The sequence below is a fragment of the Hippocampus comes genome, unplaced genomic scaffold, assembly GCF_001891065.2.
Source record: "Hippocampus comes isolate QL1 unplaced genomic scaffold, H_comes_QL1_v1.1 scaffold150, whole genome shotgun sequence".
NCBI classification, from domain to species: domain Eukaryota; kingdom Metazoa; phylum Chordata; class Actinopteri; order Syngnathiformes; family Syngnathidae; genus Hippocampus; species Hippocampus comes.
The window spans coordinates 381371-400907 of NW_017805496.1; the positions used below are offsets into that span (position 1 = coordinate 381371).

The 19537-nt window shown below is 41.5% G+C and overlaps 2 protein-coding genes across 5 annotated transcripts in view; one reads left to right on the forward strand and one right to left on the reverse strand.

Annotated features, from left to right (window-relative positions):
• The window catches only part of phkb (phosphorylase kinase, beta), a 52848-nt gene extending 46408 nt beyond the window's left edge, over positions 1-6440 (reverse strand). For 2 of the 4 annotated variants that reach the window (XM_019876384.1, XM_019876385.1), the window contains exons 1-2: positions 6351-6432; positions 2460-2546 (exon numbers count right to left, since the gene is read on the reverse strand). In XM_019876384.1, the coding sequence (XP_019731943.1) occupies positions 2460-2546; positions 6351-6414 (151 nt within the window). In that variant the 5' untranslated portion in view covers positions 6415-6432. Of the gene's footprint in view, positions 1-2459; positions 2547-5261; positions 5384-6211; positions 6329-6350 lie in introns of those variants that run through there. The other 2 variants (XM_019876386.1, XM_019876387.1) reach the window with 2 other exon arrangements.
• A 283-nt stretch (positions 6441-6723) lies between these two features.
• Positions 6724-19537, forward strand: part of itfg1 (integrin alpha FG-GAP repeat containing 1) — an 88037-nt gene continuing 75223 nt past the window's right edge. The window contains exons 1-6 of the mRNA XM_019876392.1: positions 6724-7133; positions 7233-7317; positions 8311-8441; positions 8527-8584; positions 8686-8763; positions 9308-9402. Of these exons, the coding sequence (XP_019731951.1) occupies positions 6956-7133; positions 7233-7317; positions 8311-8441; positions 8527-8584; positions 8686-8763; positions 9308-9402 (625 nt within the window). The 5' untranslated portion in view covers positions 6724-6955. The remainder of the gene's footprint in view (positions 7134-7232; positions 7318-8310; positions 8442-8526; positions 8585-8685; positions 8764-9307; positions 9403-19537) is intronic.

Genomic DNA, 19537 nt, shown 5'->3' on the forward strand with positions numbered 1-19537 from the left:
GGGGGGTCCTTATCACTGCTCATTTAAGTGTCATAATGATTTGGTTGATGTGTGCCTCTCGGATCATTCGGGAGAACATCAAGACGACATTATCGTGTTTTGGCTCTCAGGGGACGCGCTGAGCAGGACTCAATGCCTTGCTACCACATTTTAAATGGGACATAATGTGGGAAATTAACTTTTAAATGTTTGTCCACAAATAACAGATGTCGTTGGAATGCTCATTTACCCATCAAGTATGAGATGAACCAACCAAATGAATCTTTGGTTATCTGCCCATTTCTGAAATGTGTGTGTTGTTGTGACACTGCAATATGGCTAACTGATGGAATTCGACCATCATGCTGAGACTCTCCGCCAAAGAACGCAAAATCCATCCATCCATCCATCCATTTTCCGATCCGCTTTCGCGTGGGGTGCTGAAGCCTATCCCAGCTGCCTTCGGGCAGTAGGCCCGGTTGCCAGCCAATCGCAGGGCACACAGAGACGAACAACCATCCACGCTCACACTCACACTTCGGGACAATTTAGAGTGTTGCTGCAAGTCAAGTGAACATTTGTATTTTGCTTTCATAAACATCAACATTTTTTTTCTTGCCCTCCTGTGGGGTTAAGATCAGCGGATGTTGTTCATTTTGGTCAACTGTGAGTATGTGAAGCCTTTTGAGAGGGTTTTTTTTTTGTGATTAAGAGCTATATAAATATATTTGACTTGATTTGATTTGACAATGACAACAACAATAATAATCTAAACACTGCCGCTGTGGTCCTCCCAAATTAGAAGGCAAAAGCAAAAAAAAAAAAAAAAAAAAAAAAGCAATACATTATTATCACCTGTCTCGGGACTCACTTGCGTGAATGCCCGAGTGAGCATTTGCCCTAGAATTGACCCAAAAAGGCTCCTTCAAACCAAAATGATCACCCTCCAGTTGCTATTCAGCCATGGATTCTTGATACTTTTATGCAAGATATATTACGACAGATACTATACGTCTAATTAATTCCGTGTAGATGCCATGGGCAAAACTGGTGTCAGGGCCCTCCCCACACACCCGAAGGAGCGCTTCTAAATGAGCTTTAAAACACCTTCATTATAGTGGAATTACACACAGCGAGTCAATCACAGTGGCGGCATTGTGGACAGGTTTCAGCAGGACAACAAAAACATGCACACGGAAAAAAGGAGAAAAGTACAACGGGTTTGATTAGTCACTGTCTTCCTGCCTCACGCCCCCGACACAGTGAGCAAGAAGAGCAGGTAGAATATATTGGCAGATGAGTCTGGCTGCCGGCGATAACGACGGTGGCTTTGTTCCCCCTGCTGGAATTGGACAGGCACTTCTTTAACAGACACCCGACACAACAGTTAAATTAGCCGTGCATCGGATCACCTGTTGAACTCAAAGTTACGAGAATTACCGCCCGCCGTTTCACCAAGCGCACACATTGTAACAGCTATCAGGCAAAAAGCAGAAAGCGCAAAAGCAAATAAACCAACCCCAATGTTACTTCCAGATAGTCCAAATTAAAGTTCAGGTCGATTTCCACACATTTACTTCCCATTTGCGCAGCAGCCCGTTGAGGCAGGATAACCACTTTGCCCAAATTGCACTCTGACAATATATTTGGCCTTGTGACAAATGTCAAGGGACCATATTGGCTTCATATCTATATCAGACCCGTCAAATTCAACATAATCAAAGAAATTATCCTCTTATTTTATTCAGAACTTGCCCTTCTTCTGTCTATCCTGAAGTCAATACACACCCTTTAATCCAAAAGGCATCAAGATTTTAATCAAGTAAACTCCAGATGACCAAACGGATTCTTAGAAGATTTAATCATACAAGTCGAAAACCCTATTCGGTCTGTATGTTCGCTTCAAGAAAACCTCATAAACAACTGACATGAACATCCGACCAAACACACCTCCACCTGCTCAAAGACAATTTAGACATTCGGATGAGATTTAATCACAACACTAGCCCTCATATAAGTTACTTGCACGGTGATCATGTACCACCCTCCCCGTCCCTTGGGCACGTAAAACCAATACTGTGTTTCACGAAACACGAGGACAGGAAAAAGCGCTTTGGCCGGGAAATTGCCTTTAATCAATGCTGCTCCTGCCTGGGACGTGTTTTCCCTGCAGTAGCACCCAGAAACACACTTACGTTTACACTCCCTCTCCCTCCTCAAACACACGCACGTGCGCGCACACACACACACACACACGCACACACACACACACACACACACACACACACACACACACACACACACACACACACACACAGCTTAACAATAGGAAGGTGTTAGATGGATTCATAAACTCAATAGTCGGGCTCTACTTTTGTGAGGCTATTATGTGCTTTGTGGAGCCCCCACTTGGCTATCATTGCACAACACTTACGTGGCGGGCGTCGCTTCGCATGCTGATCGGAGATAAATGGACTTACCAGCATTGTAGTAGCGGTCCAGCTTCTCCCACAGGGGCTCGTCCTCACGGTGGAGGATTGACAGCTTGAGGGGCTCATAGATGGATCCTGAGTGAGGACACAGGTGTTACCTTTTCCACCGTGACTGACACGTTTTTTTTGTCCATAAGATACAACAGGCTTGACCTTGGTTAATTTTTTTTTCCCCTTGGACTTGGAACGGAACTTAAAAAGCTGCCTAATTTTGAAATTTTGGAACCTCTTAAGTCACACAAAATTATCATACTTTACATGAGTCATTACTATACAAAAAAAGTGACACAAAACAAAAAAACAGTTTAGATGTGACATTAGTAAAACTAATGTATTATTAAAGTCTCCCACAATGCCACAAAAGTCACAAAATCAAAGATAACATTGAGATGCACCATTATTCATAGAAAAAGTCACCCAAAACCCCCAAAAGTAACACAAATCCCCCAAGAAACTAATCCAACCATTTCCACATAAAAGGGTTGCATCATGGGAGAAGGATCTACAGATCAGGGGTCTCCAACGTGGTGCCCGCGGGCACCAGGTAGCCCGTGAGGACCACACCAATAGTCCGCCAGTGCTAGGATTGTTATTTGCTCGTCGAAATTATGATTTAAAAATGCAAACACGGGCAGTATTATAGATTCTATAGCTACCTATTTAGCTATCTATCTATCTAGCTACAATATATATCTAGCTAGCTAATATTCTAATATTATTAAATGCAATTTGTACAAACGGACCTCATCCACTGATGTGAATCCCAACATACAAGCAACAAGTTGGGAGCCAATCAGTTTGCCTGCGCCTGCACTGCGCCTCTCTCCGGAATGGAAGAGAGTCCAACCTCTCTCCAAATGGTTGGTACCAGAGCTCAGCTGCGTGTCGATGCGAGTCTGTCGACATGACTACAAAGTTAGGAATGAGCGCTTGACTCTAGTTATTTTTACACTTGCGTGACAGTTAAGAGAATATTACTTTTGTGATTGCCAGCACAGTTATAAAAGCTTTTACGATGGGCCAGACTCTCTCATTTGTTTTCGCTCTTTCCATTATTTCCTGTGGGAAAATTGAATTCTGTCTTCCACAGTGCATTATTTATTTATTTCTTTCAATCACAATTTTTCACTTCCACTGACTACCAATGGGAAAAAAAGTAAGGTAAGACATTCTAAGGTTCAGTACTTTATGTGGCCCACGAGCGGTAGAAGACTGAGGGAATCCCCTCAAGTCTGACTTTTTACCCCTGCATCTTCAGACTCGTCTGGCTGTGCCGGTGATTTGCATTTTAATAGAACTGACCTCGTGTCAACACCACAAGGTAGTGAACATTTCACATTCCCGCTGAAATTAGCATAATTGCCATCATATTAAAAGTTTCGGGCGATGAGGACAAAGGGGGAAGGATAAAGAAAGTGTAGATTTGAAGCTCAACACTCAAATTTTACTTTCCAACATGAAATCATTCATGATGACCTGCTCTCCTACAATCCCGTGACGAAATTCACCATTCTATGACAGTCACTTTTATGCGTTTTAAAGACAAGTTCAGTTTGGTACTATTGCATTTATTAGTGGTGAAACAACGTGTATTTTTGGATTCGGATTTTAAGTAAAGAAATTATGGGGGAACGGTGACAGCCTCTGAAAACACAGCGTAGCAATGCTTTTTTTTCATCATTTGTTTTTCATTAAAAAAAAGTAGAACTGATGCTGCACTTTAATAAAAAGAAAAGGACCTCTTTCAATTATCTAATTAATTTCCTCTCCCTACTTATTTCTGATCAATGTAGAAATGACAGCAGATTTTTTCATTTATTTGTTTAAATGTCAACTTTACAGAGGGCAGTCTGTGTTGTAGTAGAAAAAGGACAACAACTGCAAAAGCGTTTTCACTGCACTTGACCGCCTTGGTGTTCACCGCGGAATGGTTCTAACGGTCTCAAACGTTCGATCACATCATCACATCAAACACATTGTCATTAATTATCGTACCAACACCGTATGGACAAAAGTATCAGGACACACCTCCTGGTCCATTTATTTCAATCAATCAATCAATCTGGGGTAAATTCTTAAAGGAGACATGATGTTAACTTCACATTTGGAAGGCAAGACTGACTTTTATAACCATGACGAGATAAAGAGCAGGAGCGATGTTTGTGGTTCCTACTCACAAAGTGGAGTGCACAGTGTGGAGGGAGAAAAAGGAAAATTCCGTAAAGACAATAAAAATAATTGTCTGTCATGGAGGCAACACTTCATGCATTACACTGAAAACTCAGTGCAGCTCTGCTTACCTTTTGGCTCTAACAATGATAGTTTGTCAGAGAGTGTCGGTTCAGCTGTGTCTTGAAAATGGCAAATGTCCACCAGCCGGGCTGGCAAATCATGGGTTATACTTAATGTGGGGCAAGATTATGCAAATTAGCCATAGTATTGCATCACCAACCATCAAAATTCAAGATGTCTCGCTCATAGTCACCTTGTGGGAAGTAGTCAGGCGACAAAAGCTTTCGCGAACTTAGTTATTAATTTCCACACCTGATGGGCACACAAGAGCTCCAAAGCCCTGACGATTTCTAGATAAACTCCTCAAATTCCAGAGTATGTCTCCTTTAATAGTAGAATAATATTGTAAGAACTGCACTTTTACCTTCACTTACAGAGGTGGAATGTGTCCCAGTACTTCAGTCAACATGACAAAGTTGCTGTTCCTTGATTGAACTATGCCATGTCTCCCGTGAATTATATGATTGGAATCATTCCTCTAAACCTGCTGCTACTTACCCAGTCTTTGGACTTTCTGATGAGGCCGCTTTATCCCAGCCATTTTCAAAAGGTGAAATTAAGGTCAATCGTCTCTCTCTCTCTTTCTCTCTCTCTGTCTTTCGCTCAGCTAAATCACAAATCTATACAGCAGGAAGCAGTTAGTTGCACACATTAGGATTTGGACACATGCATGAATTAACATTGAATTACATGATTATGATGTTATCATAAGGAATGCATGCAACAAATTATCGAACTATCCTCATGGAGTGATGATGGGGGAAAAAACATGTCACATCACTATCAAGTAATTTTCAAACAATTTGCATTAAATGTTCTTCTAATTCAAAGGTTTACAATGTAACAGTTCTGCAATGGCATCACAATCCGACTCATTTGAGGCGATTATTACAAGAGTGAAGAAATATGTGCTTTCTGAAGAGCTGTTGGATTGTCTTGCATGTTCTTAATATTCTGTCAACCCCAATTTCAACCCAGCAGATGGAATATTAGCACATTTAGGGAAAATTGAGTGAAAAATTAACATGTTTGGCAGACTGTTGCTGTATATTAAATCACTTATATGTTTATTTATTGTTCTTGTCTCTTGTACAGAAAGCAGGTGCAACAGTGGCTTGACAAAGTCTGTAGCATTTTGCTATTTATGACTTTCATTGCAAAATCTTCCTGTTCCTCAAGAAGCAACAACGTGCATGGCGACTACCCTCATCATATTTCAATTCAAGGGGAATTGGTGCTAACTGGTGTTTGTTCCTACAACAGGGTGACAGTCACCTGGAGTAGTATGTGTCTGCCTGTTGGTGGTTTTGTTGCAAAATCTCCCTGTTCCTCAAGATGCATCAACATGCACCGAAGACGTATTTGAAGCCAGGCACATTTAGCTATGGCTGCAATGACAGAGTCTCAAAATAGCCCTCCCCAAATGCTGCACATTTTAAACCTCTGACCTTTTGACGTTTGGGGCCAGTCAGCGTATCCACTCTAAACTCAACCGCCCCCGAGTTAATACAAGTCACCGGCACGCAGACACAGAAAAGAAAGTGGAAACTCGAAATTAAAAAACGAGGTTAAAAGGGTAAATCTGACCTGATCTTTTCGACCGGGCTTTAAATTCCAGCAGTTTCCAACCGACATCAGCCAAACTCGCCATGGTTGCAAAAGAACTCAAGTTTGAAAGTGTATATAAAAAAACTTCTAGTATGCACTTTCAAAATAAGTAGCTCTCACCCCCGTCCCCAGAAATATAAGCTTGTTAAATCAAAATAACCGTTAATTAAAATTATTAAGTGTAAATTATACTATTTGGTATGGATTTTACTTGTGATTTCCAATAAAATTGAATTACGATTAATGATTTTAATATATATTTTGAAACTAAATCTAGTACATCCGGTTTGGCTGACACTAATACCGTTTCTTTGCTGCTGCTGTCAACTGTCAATAATCCAAGCACGACACTAGCGTAAACACGGAAGTGAAAATACAGCACAGTTTTACCTCATTACAGCGACTTAATACATATATTTCAGTTATTTACTACAAGAAATAAAATCACAAACTAATATATCGCACCCTTTTCTCCATGGCATGCCTTGTTAAATGCAAAAACGCTACTATTTCCTTCCTGCCGTAAAGCGGCGTGACGAATAACGATCGCCGTTGTTGTCAGACGGCACACTGTTACTTGCAAGATGTACCCTTCAAACTGGAATGTTTTGGGTTTTTTGTTCCAATTTGTAGCCTGGCAACACACGCTTGCCCTCCAGGATGTAACGACCGACCTGTTCGGCGCCGGAAACAACGGTACGGTGGCGGCGTTCGGAGACTTTAACGCCGACAAGCAGACAGACATCTTCATCATCAGGGAACGTAGGTTCACTCGCTGTCATAATGGCACGCTCTCAAGAAATATTATGTTTCATACGTTTGCATTTTCATTTACTTATCTTTTACTCTGTTTTACTGTAGAGTCCGAGCTGGTAATCTTTTTAGCAGACTCCAAAGCACCTTACTTCAAGCCCAAGGTGCACATATCAAAAGGAATCTTGCCAAGGTGAGTGTGCTTTCATTGACGCTCTCGTTATGTTGTCTCACTTTCATTGTAACCAGGAAAGATTCCATTTGTATAACAGTGAACTCTCGTGATTCGCGCCAGGTCCTGGACCCTGAGACCTGGGAATGGACAGGGTTTAAAGCCCAAATACCCCCAGACTATGATACAAAAACACAAATTAGTTTTACAGCTTCACACTTTAAACATAAGATATGATCTGATTTATGAAAAAATGAACTGGAAATAAGAGGACACTTGCACGTTCCGCAATTTTTAAAAATACTAGTTCCTGCTTTCCTGTGAACCATTTGACACAGCGATATATATAGGTACTCCCATTTGTAAAATGCATATTAGCATGCATTCATCTTTAGGTGGGCACTGACCGTGGCTCACATGGAGCAGCGACCGGTTATCAACTGATCAGCTGGTACCATCCACCACAGCCACGGTGAAGTTAACCATCCTGCCTTTTCCAAGGAGCCTCGCTTGTCTGTCAGATCTCCGCAGAAATCTTTCATCACACTGCTAAGTCCCATCCAACCAGCCAGCTATCAGCTCGTGGCCACAACCGGCTACTCCTCTCTTATCATGGAGCCTTAGAAGGAGCAAAGCATTTGGGTGCCATGGGGCATTACAAAAAGAGCACAGTTATCTGTGGATAAAATGCTTCCGCTCTCCTAACTTTGGGTTTGATGTGACATGCTGTTGTCGAGTTGGCAGTTGGACTCTGTTGCTTGGAATCATCAGACAGCCGAGCTGTGAAGTTGTGGGTGGAGAAACTCAGTGTGGGATTGTGTTAATTAGCCAAAATGTGACATTGCACTTCGCCCCAAAATGTAGACGGGCTCACTAATGGAACTTTTGGAAAGAGGAAGTTCATAAAAGTGGTTGTTAATGTTTAATTGGATTGGTGGATAGGCACTAGAGATGTTATTTGTCGTTTAAAAAAAAGTCACATTTCCATACTAATTTCTTTTAATATATGTACAGTGACACGATCCTCACCAGTGTGGTGCCTGGTGACTATGATGGAGATTCCCAGATGGACGTTCTCCTCACGGCTCAGATCAATCTGATGGCGTCCTCGGTTTTCATCTTTTGGGGGGACAACCAGACATTAGGTATGTGTATGCAAAGGTCTTGGGTCGAGGAAGAGGCCCCTACGTTTTTCTGAGGAATAAGATAAACGTGTGTTTGCCTCTGCAGACATGACTGGTTGGCTCAAACTGAATAAAACCTTCAGGGATCAACCTCTGGTGATGGAGTAAGTATGAATGACATTAAATTGTGTTTCCGCTCACATTATTCCTATTCAATCTCAAATACCATGTTTTTTTATGCTGACAAAGTGATATTTTGTTGCAGTTTCAACGGTGACATGATACCGGATATATTTGGAGTCACAGACCCGTCGACCACAGAATTTTGCTCTCTGACCAATAGGTGATATATGTTTACATCATCTTAATGAGGGTATTCCAATGACCGGTAATAATGACTGGAATGTTGGAGAAACAAAATCTTTTTTTTTTCAAATGTGCAAATTACCACTTAAGTCACATTTTAAACATTTTCAGTAAGTGTATACAGAAGAAAACATTTCACCTTTTCATGGTGACTCATAATAATCGTTACTTTGACACCTTGCTCGACCCACACAAGAGAGCGTCGGTGGGAAAGCTGAGCGAGTTGACATCGCCAATCTAGATCAGTTGCTCCCCACCGTGGTGCGAGAGATCATCAGGACTGCTGCGGTAAATTATCCAGTTTGCCCGAGTGAGCACCGGTCAGAGGAAGACATCCTTGAGGTCACCAACGCGGGGCCCGCAGGCACCAGCTGGACCCCAAGGACCACATGAGCAGCCCACGGGCCTGTTCCAAAAGTAGTTCATGTGATAGTGATGGAACGTTGTGATTTTCTAGGGATGTTGAATGATGTATAATTAAAAAAATGTAAACACTGGCCTCTTTTTTTTTTTTTTTTTAGAGATCCGGTGTGTCAGAGCGCACTGAGTTCGCCAGTCAACATGCGCATCCCTCACGCTAACGCCTTCATCGACCTCAACAAAGACTTAACCGCCGGTAAGTTTCAGACAAGATGTCAATGTTATCAGATGAGTTCACTCTGAGTGATTCGCGAGCTGGTTAAATGTATATTAGTGACATTGGTGCTTGTGTAAAATGGCATTCAAATGGCATTCAAATGGCAGGTTGACCTTGTACCCTTGTTGGAAACAAGCAGGCTTTGCTGCTTAATCGCTGCCGGATTTAAAACGTGCATATTTTGTGGTTTGTGTGTTGGGCTGAACATTCGGTGAACTACGGGAGTCTGCTCATAAATTGTCAGTCTTGCTTTCTGTTTACCTCAACACGTATAAAGAGTACAAACTGGAACATCAATAGTTTGACCTTTTTTTTCAACGTGCAACAGTCACAGTTTATAATTAATCAATTTTTTTTTTTTTTTTAAATGAAATAATATGTCACTACCGTAATCATGCGGTGCCCTAGCCAGAGACTGAGCTCAACTGTTTGTTTCCAGAGTTGCCATATGGTGTGTTTCTCACTTCCCAGGCGGTTGCACTTGTTGCCCTTTAGCCAATATATTCCATGTGGGAACGAATACATTTGGTTAAATACAGAGACTAATAAACTCATATTTTGTCTACCTTATTTAACTCCGTGCTGCTCGAAAAAAAGATATGTGGAGGCAGAAGGAAGCGCACCAAGATGAGAAAACCATTTATTTTGTATTTTGTTGCATATCGCAGCATGAAAATCGAATATGACAAAAGCGATGACTCATTGCAATTGTACAACTGAACCACAGAAGCTTCTCGGCTCCTCTGTTCAGGGAAGGGAGAAAAAAAAACACAATAGCCTTGGGCTAATTGCTATGGTGCCTTGTCAATTGAATGCGAGCTAATTTAGACGATTGCATCCGAGTCCAAATATTCTACATGCGTCAAAACTGGCGGACTGACTCATCACAAACTCATCAAGAAGATATTAGCATATTTTCAACAGAATAATTGTTTGTAAAACTTTTTAAGCATTACTCAGTCTTACTCCAGTAGGCTTAACCAAAACAGAACATTCATGTCTAAAATAATACATTTCTCCCAGAACATGTACATGTATTATTTAACCATACATGTGAGTGGTGCTTTTTCTTTGTTATTGTTTTGTCTGTTGGCTGCTGATATCAATCAATATCAGTTTTCATGAGATTGGTATTTTATACTTTTCACAGAATTCTGGCTGGAACTGCATTAAAGCGGAGCGTATCCATTTTTGAACAGCAAAATAGCAGGCAAATACATGTCTGGAAAATAGATTGATTTATTTATTTATTTATTTGTAATGTTCGAGTTTTACAAAGCGTGAAGTAAATTTGCCATTTTCTCCACCATTGAATGGAGAAATCACTTTGCGTTGGTTCTGCTGTCCTGTCTCTCAGCCAGCAAACTGCGACGCTGTCACTCATACTTAGTGGGGGTTTTTCAACACTCTGGAAACTAATCCCCATGTTTTAGGTAATCACGGAGGATTTAGCGGTGCCATATGCACCGCGGGTATCGTTTTGCGGCGCATGGTTTTTAGACCGAGGGCGGTCACAGTTTAACCTGCGCACGTTTTAATTCATTTCTAATCTGTTTTAGGAATTAATGGAAGTCGATAAGTCTTTGCTCTTTTTTTTTGTCGCTGGCTGCGAGCCTTCCAGCAAAGGTTTGTGGTTTATATTTAATGTGCTTTGGCACAGATTGTGTTTTTGCATCACTTAGTTTGTTTTAGAAAGTACCACAGCCCAGAAGAAGGAATCTCTGTATTCATAAAATTTACTTGTAGCTTTTGTTTGTTTCCGTCTTCGGTTTCTGCCATGTTCCCTTTTGTATTCCGTTTAATTTGGGAAATGAGTCAAAAACATAAGTGAGTGATTAGTGGGGAACCTGTGTGTCAAGTCCAGCTGCCGGCGAATATCAGAGATGCTTTCAGGGCGGTTGTGTTCTTATTGACAATTTAATTGTCAGAACTTTAGGTGGCACCAAACAATAGGAAGGCTCTAGTGTTGATACCAAACTGACAGATGAAGAAAACAACTGGCTGGATTGGCACTGGGCCATGAAACCACTCATCCAACATGGCTAAACAGCATCAATATCTTGGAGCCACACTTGAGTCCAGTTAGCCACAACATCGTGTGCATCTGTGTGGCTAAATCTTGAGCCACATTTAGCTAATCCTGTGGTTTGCCTTTTTGTTTTTTTTCATACTCTATGGAGATTAATTCTAGCCATTAACTTCATGGGTTGTGGGATTGCTTTTTGTAAATCAGGAGTGGATGGTGGTTTGACGAGCAGTTCCACATAGTTTAGAGTTAGGTCCAAATGCTGTGAAACACATGGGCTTTTGTCGTGCTGCTTCCAATTAGCAGTGACTGTCCGTAGGTGAGTGTTTCACACAAATATCTGATGCGAGCCCATATTACGGAAAAGCAACAAAAGGTGAGGGACCATGGTGATGTCCATATCATGTCAGCAAACCCACCGCAAACGTTTTGGGGGTGCAGCAGCTTGCAGGGAGCAAGTTTAGACGGACAACAAATAACATTGATTACATGGTGTTTCATTTTACATTAGTGAGGCCTTTTGAATCGCAGGCTGTGTCAGTTTTGGATTCCTTATGTTCGTTAGTAACCCTTGTGCATTGTTGACTGTTGTTACTGTCCTGGAGTCTGCTAGTTTTTTTTATAATGAGAGTCGATACACTGCACCGCACCTGGAGTTCATTGACCTTTACGAAGCCGCCAACAAGTCGATAGTTTTTTGAGCAGGTATTCATTTTTTAACTTCGAGGCAGTCACTTTCCATTGCTTACCCGTCCGTGTTACTCATATTGAAATCTTTGGCTGACTCGAAGCGTGGCGTATTACTTGAGGCAATTATTATTTGATTATTCACCGTGGAGTTCCAACAAAAGTGTTGTTCGTGGATGACAGTGCAGTGAGGGGAAACAAAAAGAACAATTTACATCATAAAGTTACCACTAACTTTACCTGCTAAAACACCTTCTATAAATTCATCGTGATGTGCTATTTTTAGGTCCCAAGCATAAATGGTCTGTTTGGGTTTCTCAACATGCCCGAAATTGTACCCATCTTCGCAAGTTTTTGTCTGCAGGAGCACTTCCTGGAAAGTGAAGAAAAAATTAGACCCTCAGCACCAGTTTCACCAGTCAACACAAGATTGAGAGGACATGGCTGTCATAACAGGGCGAAGATCATATTAATATGAAAATACATGAATGAATATAAATGTATTACATAAATAACGAATGAGGATAGACGGTGCAGAAAATGATTGGATCGATTATATTTGTATTTTTCACAAAATTATTTGGCAAGATGAGCACAATGCAAGTAATCCACTCTATTTTAAGATTTCGATGCAAGCCAAGTGTTTATTTACTCCCGTCTCAATAGGGTGCATGTATGGTATCTGAAAATATAATGAGTTTCCACAAATAGATTCAGAGTGCAGCAGCACCAGACAGATGTGCTGTATCCCCCCCCCCCTCTCTCTCTCTCTCGCTGCCTCTCTCGTTCTCGAACCCACACAAGATATTCCATCCAGCGTGTAAAATCTGGCTTTGCAATGGTTGTTCCAGTATCTCTGTAAGCACTTTGTGTTTACACACAAACATACTGTATGACCCTAGCTGTAGTTTGTGCTTGCGTGCATGCACGTGCCCGCCGGCCCGTAATCCTCCCCCTGTAGCTACTGCACCTATCCTATGTTGTTCCCCTGTAATGGTTTTAGGAGATTATGTCTGCCGGGAATATCACAGCTCCATTCTCCTTGTTATTACCATTTTTCTGCTAGGGTTTTTTTTCCCTGGGCGACCAAGCCATTTTGCAGTCATGCATAAAGCTGGATTTCAATAACCCGCAATAATCTCAAAAATTGCTTGCAGTGGGCTCAGAAATGCATGAAGACTAATTTTGAAACCATTTACTGGTGAAGGCAGTGTTACTCTAAGTGGGACAGATTGTTTATTTGAATGGCTGGTGGATGGGCCACCATGTCCTTCCCAACAGATGTGACATCGGCAAAGATTTGGCTGAGTGAATAATGGTGAGTGAGATGATTGGCCCAGTAGGGGGGCTGAAGGTGTCAAAATGTAATCTCTTTTCATCCATTCACCAATTGTGTCTGTCTCCAACTGTATTGCTAATTTTTTTTTTGTTTTGTTTTTGTTTTTGTTTTTTGGGTGCATTGTCTGTCTCAGCAATTTGTGGTTTATAGTAGTACTTTTTAGGGAATGTAGTTTTACAGATTTTTACGTAATATAGTGTTGTTAAAAATGATTAACTAACTGAAACTTCATTTGACGTTTACAAAACTGCTTTTGTGGAATAACTGAAAAACTTGAAAAAATGAACAGGATTTTTTTTTTTTTTTTTTTTTGTCTTTTCTGGTTGGCTGCCGGTACCACACATTGAAGCTTCAATTGTGATAGCTATCAAAGGGAGTTTCACTCATGGTGTGCTGAGTGAACATGTAAAATGTCAAATCAATGTGCGAGCAGCATACTGTACACAAATCAAAGAGCCCGGCTATTTATAGGAAATGCACCACCTTCACGTGACTAGACAATGTTACACATAGAATCACGTCGGAGGGGCGGAGGATGACCAAGTCTCTGAAATGAATTTTATTATTCCTCTCAATCTGTGTCAGACATTTTAGGGTGGGCGGAAATGGATGTTGTATTTCACTGCATTAATAAGGACGCGACAACGGCATTGTCAGCTGGGGCGAAATCGTGATTGAAGCTAATACATTTTTCAAAAAAAGTTTCTCTCCTGCCCCCGATGACCTCAAAGTAACTCTGCTTTGTGGGCCATGGCCAAGTTTTTGAAAATCTTGTTTCACAGTCTGCTGCTTCCCTCAGCAGAAGGACAGGGTCACATATCATTGGGCCAAGCCTGTACAGGTCCACGCCTCCTGGGGAGGATGGCCCTGCATCCCACTGCAAGTTTTCAGCAAAATGTGTGTCCATGCATCTAAAGACGTACGTATCAATATATCCAATCACCCCTTTTTAAAAATTGTACCAGTACAGAACCAAAATGACGTCTTTAACCTACTGCAGGCCACCATCTTACGAGGCGCTTCTCTACCTTTTCGTTCACTCGCTCTGGTAAACTGAAAAAGAAGCGCAGTGGGATAATGGTACGGCGGTATGCTTCACAAAGGCCCGAAAATGAATCGCTGAGTTGAGAGCGTGACAAAGAGTGGCAGATCTGTGCGACACAAAAGTCTGAAAAATTGAGCAGAGACAGAGAGCATGCAGCGGTGTTCTCCGTGAAAAGCTTTTTTGATCATGTTATTTTTGTTCCCTTTTTCTCCCCCCCCCCCCCAATCCTTCAACACAAACATTAACACAAACTTTCAGGCAGGTATGAGATGTAAAAAGACCCGTATTAAACCACCTCACTTGGATCAGTTCGCAAGTATCGTCTTCATCCAAAGTTCTCTGAAGCAACATCTTCCATGACGAAAAGGCCATTGCGAAATGAACTGAAAGAAGCATCGCTATCATCTAGAGTTCGGAAACACGTATAAATTAGCCAAAGATTGAATTTATTCTGCTGCAGTATCAACAAGGACTTTCACAGAGAAGTGGGGACAAATGGAGAGACAAATTTAAGTCAGTGACATAATTCCTAGAAAGGAAACCCACAGTCAAATGTTGACTGCAATGTCTGATGCAAAACCTGAAAAAGACGCAAAACCTGAACAAGTGTAAACATGGTGTCCCACCATCTGCGCTCAACAAAAAAAAAAAACTGTAAACTGCATGTCGTTTATTTCACTTTGGTGTGTATCTTCTTCAGTGGTTCTCAAATTACAGTGGTAAAGCGGGCAGACTCGCTGCCTTCTTCACTTCTCCTGAATTTCTCATTTCCTCATATGGATAAAGTCCTTAAAGTCCTCCTTCAGGATTATTTATGGTCATTTTTTTTTTTAATTCACCCACTGAAAATGTTTCCAGACAATAAATGCAAAAAATAAATATAAGAAAAATAAACAGTTGATAATATAATAAAGAAAACCATTTGGTAGGTCATTATTAAATGACTGCATTCAGTAAAATTAGAATTTATCTGAATTCCCATTTATTCTATCGATTTTTTTTTCAGTACGTTACTCGGAAATATCCGATGGATGCCGCCCGACATTAAATCACCAATTTGTCTTATTTTTCTGGTCTAATAAAACCCTTGCGCCCAGGATTAACCTGCTAAATTACAAAATGGCTCCCAAAATGAAGACATTCATTAGCAAAATTGCTCCTCAACAAAAAAAAAAAAAAAGGCAGCAAAAAGTTTGAGAGCCACATATCTACTTCATTTCTTGCTATACTTTCTTGCCTGTCGTCAATGATCAACTGTTACAGTTGAGAACCTGCGACGGGTCAATCTAACAAAAAAGGATACTGAAAAAAAGGACATTTCGGGTTCCGAATCTGAACTGTGTAACAAACTGACCTTATCCCACAGATTTCTGGAAATGAATTCGGAAATAAACTCAGGGGAGAAAAAAAAAACAGCCAAAACAGATTTCGTGTGCTTCACTTATTGTGAAGAGTAGAATTTACCTTGTACTGTATGTTTGAATCAGTCTTAAAATCCCCATTCCAGTCTCCGTCGGGAGACGGGAAAAGTTTCAGGCTGTGACATTTCCTCCAGAATGCCAGAGGCCGACCCCCACCAAGATTCGGCCCGGCGGTCAAGGGGGTAGGCTTAAAGACGAAGCCAGTCGATGCAGACAGATGAGCGCCGAGGACGTGCATCGCACAACTATACGCCATCTCGGCGCTTTCGGTCGGCTCGCGCGGTCTCATTACTGTCAGCCTGGCTCAGACGCACAAAGGCAACATGCCAAGGTGACATTTGTCCCCCCGTAATGGAGCAAGGAGATCAGGCGACTGTCTTCAGAGCAACCTCAAAGGGCTAGAGTGTGTTTGTACACCACATGGCTGTATTTACACCCTGGAGGAATACAGTAAAAAACAATCTCTTATTTCCCACAAATCAATATTCTGTAAACCATTTACTTTCAGAGGGAGAGTCTGAAGATGCATTGACGAATTCATCTCAAAGTGTTCTCGTGTCCTCGTTTTAGGTATTTTTAAAGTTGAACTTCATGATCCGCCAATTACCGTGGAAATGTATGTGATCAGCATATGTCGTTGGACAAACGGCGCCTGATCGTCGCATGCTGCCACCAAGAGCTCGATGGCACGTCTTTCAGGAGGTGGAACAAAAATACAATGGAAATTAAAACTTTTTTGTTTAATCCGATTCATCAATTTATTGAAAAAAAAATAATCAACATATTTGTCAATTATCAAATGTAATTGTTCATTACCGGATTTGATATTAGCAGATATCAGTCATGGATGATCAATATCAGAATCAGCAGCATAAATCTGTCATCAGAACACCTTAGTTGATTTTTATTCTCGGAAATTATTAAAAAAATAATAAAATAAAAATACAGTCAAACCTCGGTCTTCGAACGTCTCTGTTCTCGACCAAATCGGTTCTCGACCAAACTGAGCGCACTTGAATGCGCCACTTGACTCCTCTCGCCTTCCTTACACGATGAAGTGACGCTTCCTCGTGTAGCGTTCCATTGTGAGCAGACGTGTTCAATTAAGATTTTTTTTTTTTTAAAGAGTGTGGTTTCGGTTTTCGAACAAATCGGTTTTCGAACAGCTTTCTGGAACGGCTTATGGTCAAAAACCGAGGTATGACTGTAATAATAATAGTAAGTCAGGGGTGTCACTTACTGACAATTTGTAATTTTTGACCTAAATGTGTGCTTTACTGTAGATTATTTCTAAAATAGTTCTACCCCTCCCCGCAAAAAAAAAAAAAAAAAAAAATCTTAATTGAACCTTACTGTATAAATCCAGCCGAAACAATGCTTTGGGCTTCCAATGTGCTGTTTTATTTTTGTTTTGTTTTCTTTTCAGAGCAACACAAAGTCACAGCTTGTCAAGAAAATCTGATTTAGGCATGAGCAGATATCCAATTCATGGGCGATACAGATCCTGAAAGCACAAACCTGTTCTTGTCAAACCCCTCTATTCTCTGACTGTGGGCATCAAAGCCCCTTTCTTTTTGCATAAACCTGAATGCTTCCAACGGGTAAGAGCTGCGGTGGCGAAGAGTGAGGCGACAGCACACATGTAAAAGTGCGGGGGAAACATCAGGCGCTAATGCGGCAGTCGCAGTGCCGACTGTCAGTTCCGGTTTGCACTGCTGCTTCTGTTTTTCTCTGCTACGGCTGCAAGGCAGGTACAGTACAGGTACAGTGAACCCCCCATTTTTTGCGTGGGTTACGTTCCAAAACGAACCCGCGATAGGCGAAACCCGTGACATCGTCAGTATAACTACTCCTTTGGTTTTCTCCCTAGTTTAGAAAGACTTGATTAGTCGACCAATGTTCAACAGCCTTTCTTGGGGGCACAATAACCGAAATAAATGTGGGATCTTGAGCAAATAACAGATGTTGTCATTTTACCATCATGTAGAAAGGTACATGATGTTAATGTTACTATGAGTTTAGAATCACGACAGTTGCCGTCAGCGTTATTTTTTACAATTACAACACAATACAATACTGTACGATAGAATGAAACCAAAGATCAAAACCTGTTTTTGTTGCAAACATAAATTTGGCATGCTGTTCAGAGATGAGGCGCGGTGACTGTTGACATTGGTCGTCAAGCCAATCAGGATGCAGAACACAATGCACTGTTTAAAAAAAAAAAAAAATCAGTGAAACAGCTTCGCCGTGAATGGCGAGCCGCGTGATAGTGAGAGTTCAGTGTAGTATGTAATGCTGCCCGTGTTAACCTGCCTTCCTCCCAGGGGTTCTCAAACATTTTATAGATTTTAAAACAAGGAAGCCCTTGACAGGCATGTTTTTTTTTCCTGGGGTGGTGTTTATCATCTCAATGGCAATCATACATAATGTACCTAATTGTCACCTCTTTTACTGAAAGGGCAACATGGCTGTGAACAGATGGGAGCTAGTTTACAGTGGCACAGGCTGTTTCCCTAATTTAGCGATTGATTCGCGACTTTTCCGACCATTCTGGTGAGCGTTTTTCGAAAACAGCGCCTCGCAAATGTAATTCCATTTAAGAAGATAACATGAGTGTAGTCATTTGCCCATTATTTTTCAGGCAGTGATTTGCCCACTTGTCAGAAACTTTTAACCCAATGTATGTGCTGCCATGCCTCAAATATTTTGCAGAGGTCTCCTTACCTCACTTGTACACAGAGGCAGTGGAACAACTTGCGTTCAAGGGATACTTCCCAAAAAGAAGGCGACCAAAAGACCTCCAAATAATCAAGAGTGGCTTATATCTGCTCTCCTCTTCCACCGCCTCTGGTTCCACATGACAAAGGAATAAGAAGGCCAGATTGTATTTCCACCTGACCAAGCCCCGGAATTAGTGGAGTGAATCCATCAGGCCTTTACATCAATTTTTTTAAAAACATTTTTGGAACTACCGTATATTTTCGGTCTGTGGCAGTTTATTTTAAGAAGCTGTCGCGACCAATTTAACCACATAATCCAAAACGTGATCCCGCAAGGTGTAGTCCACGACATGGACGGTAAATCGAGCGTTTGAAGTCGTCTCACCATGTCGCCCAATTAAGGCGTATCGTCCTGAGGCCTGCCCAGACTATCACATAAGAGCCGAGCTGACTTTTACTTGCGAATCGGTGCTGAACCCTAACTAAAATCCTCCCGCTTCCTTAGAAGCTCGGCAGCACTTGTGATAAGCTGCTAATTGGAACCTTTGAAAGCACAAGCTTGGCAGAATGAACTGACTGCTCATTTTTAGTGCATTAGCGCGCGTGTGTGGGTGTGTGTTTGAGGATGTTCGGGCTAGCGTTGCGAAAAGAATAATTATCCACATTTCTCCACGTTGTGTGCGTTTTACCTCCCACACTGTTGTGCCTTTCTAGTACTTGTGTTTGTGTTATTACTGCTGCGCATGCGGGTGTGTTGTCGTTGTTGGGGCACATGTTAATTATATTCATGCATAGATTGTTGCACACCCTTATAGGCGCGCACACAGACACACACACACACACACACACACACACACACACACACACACAATG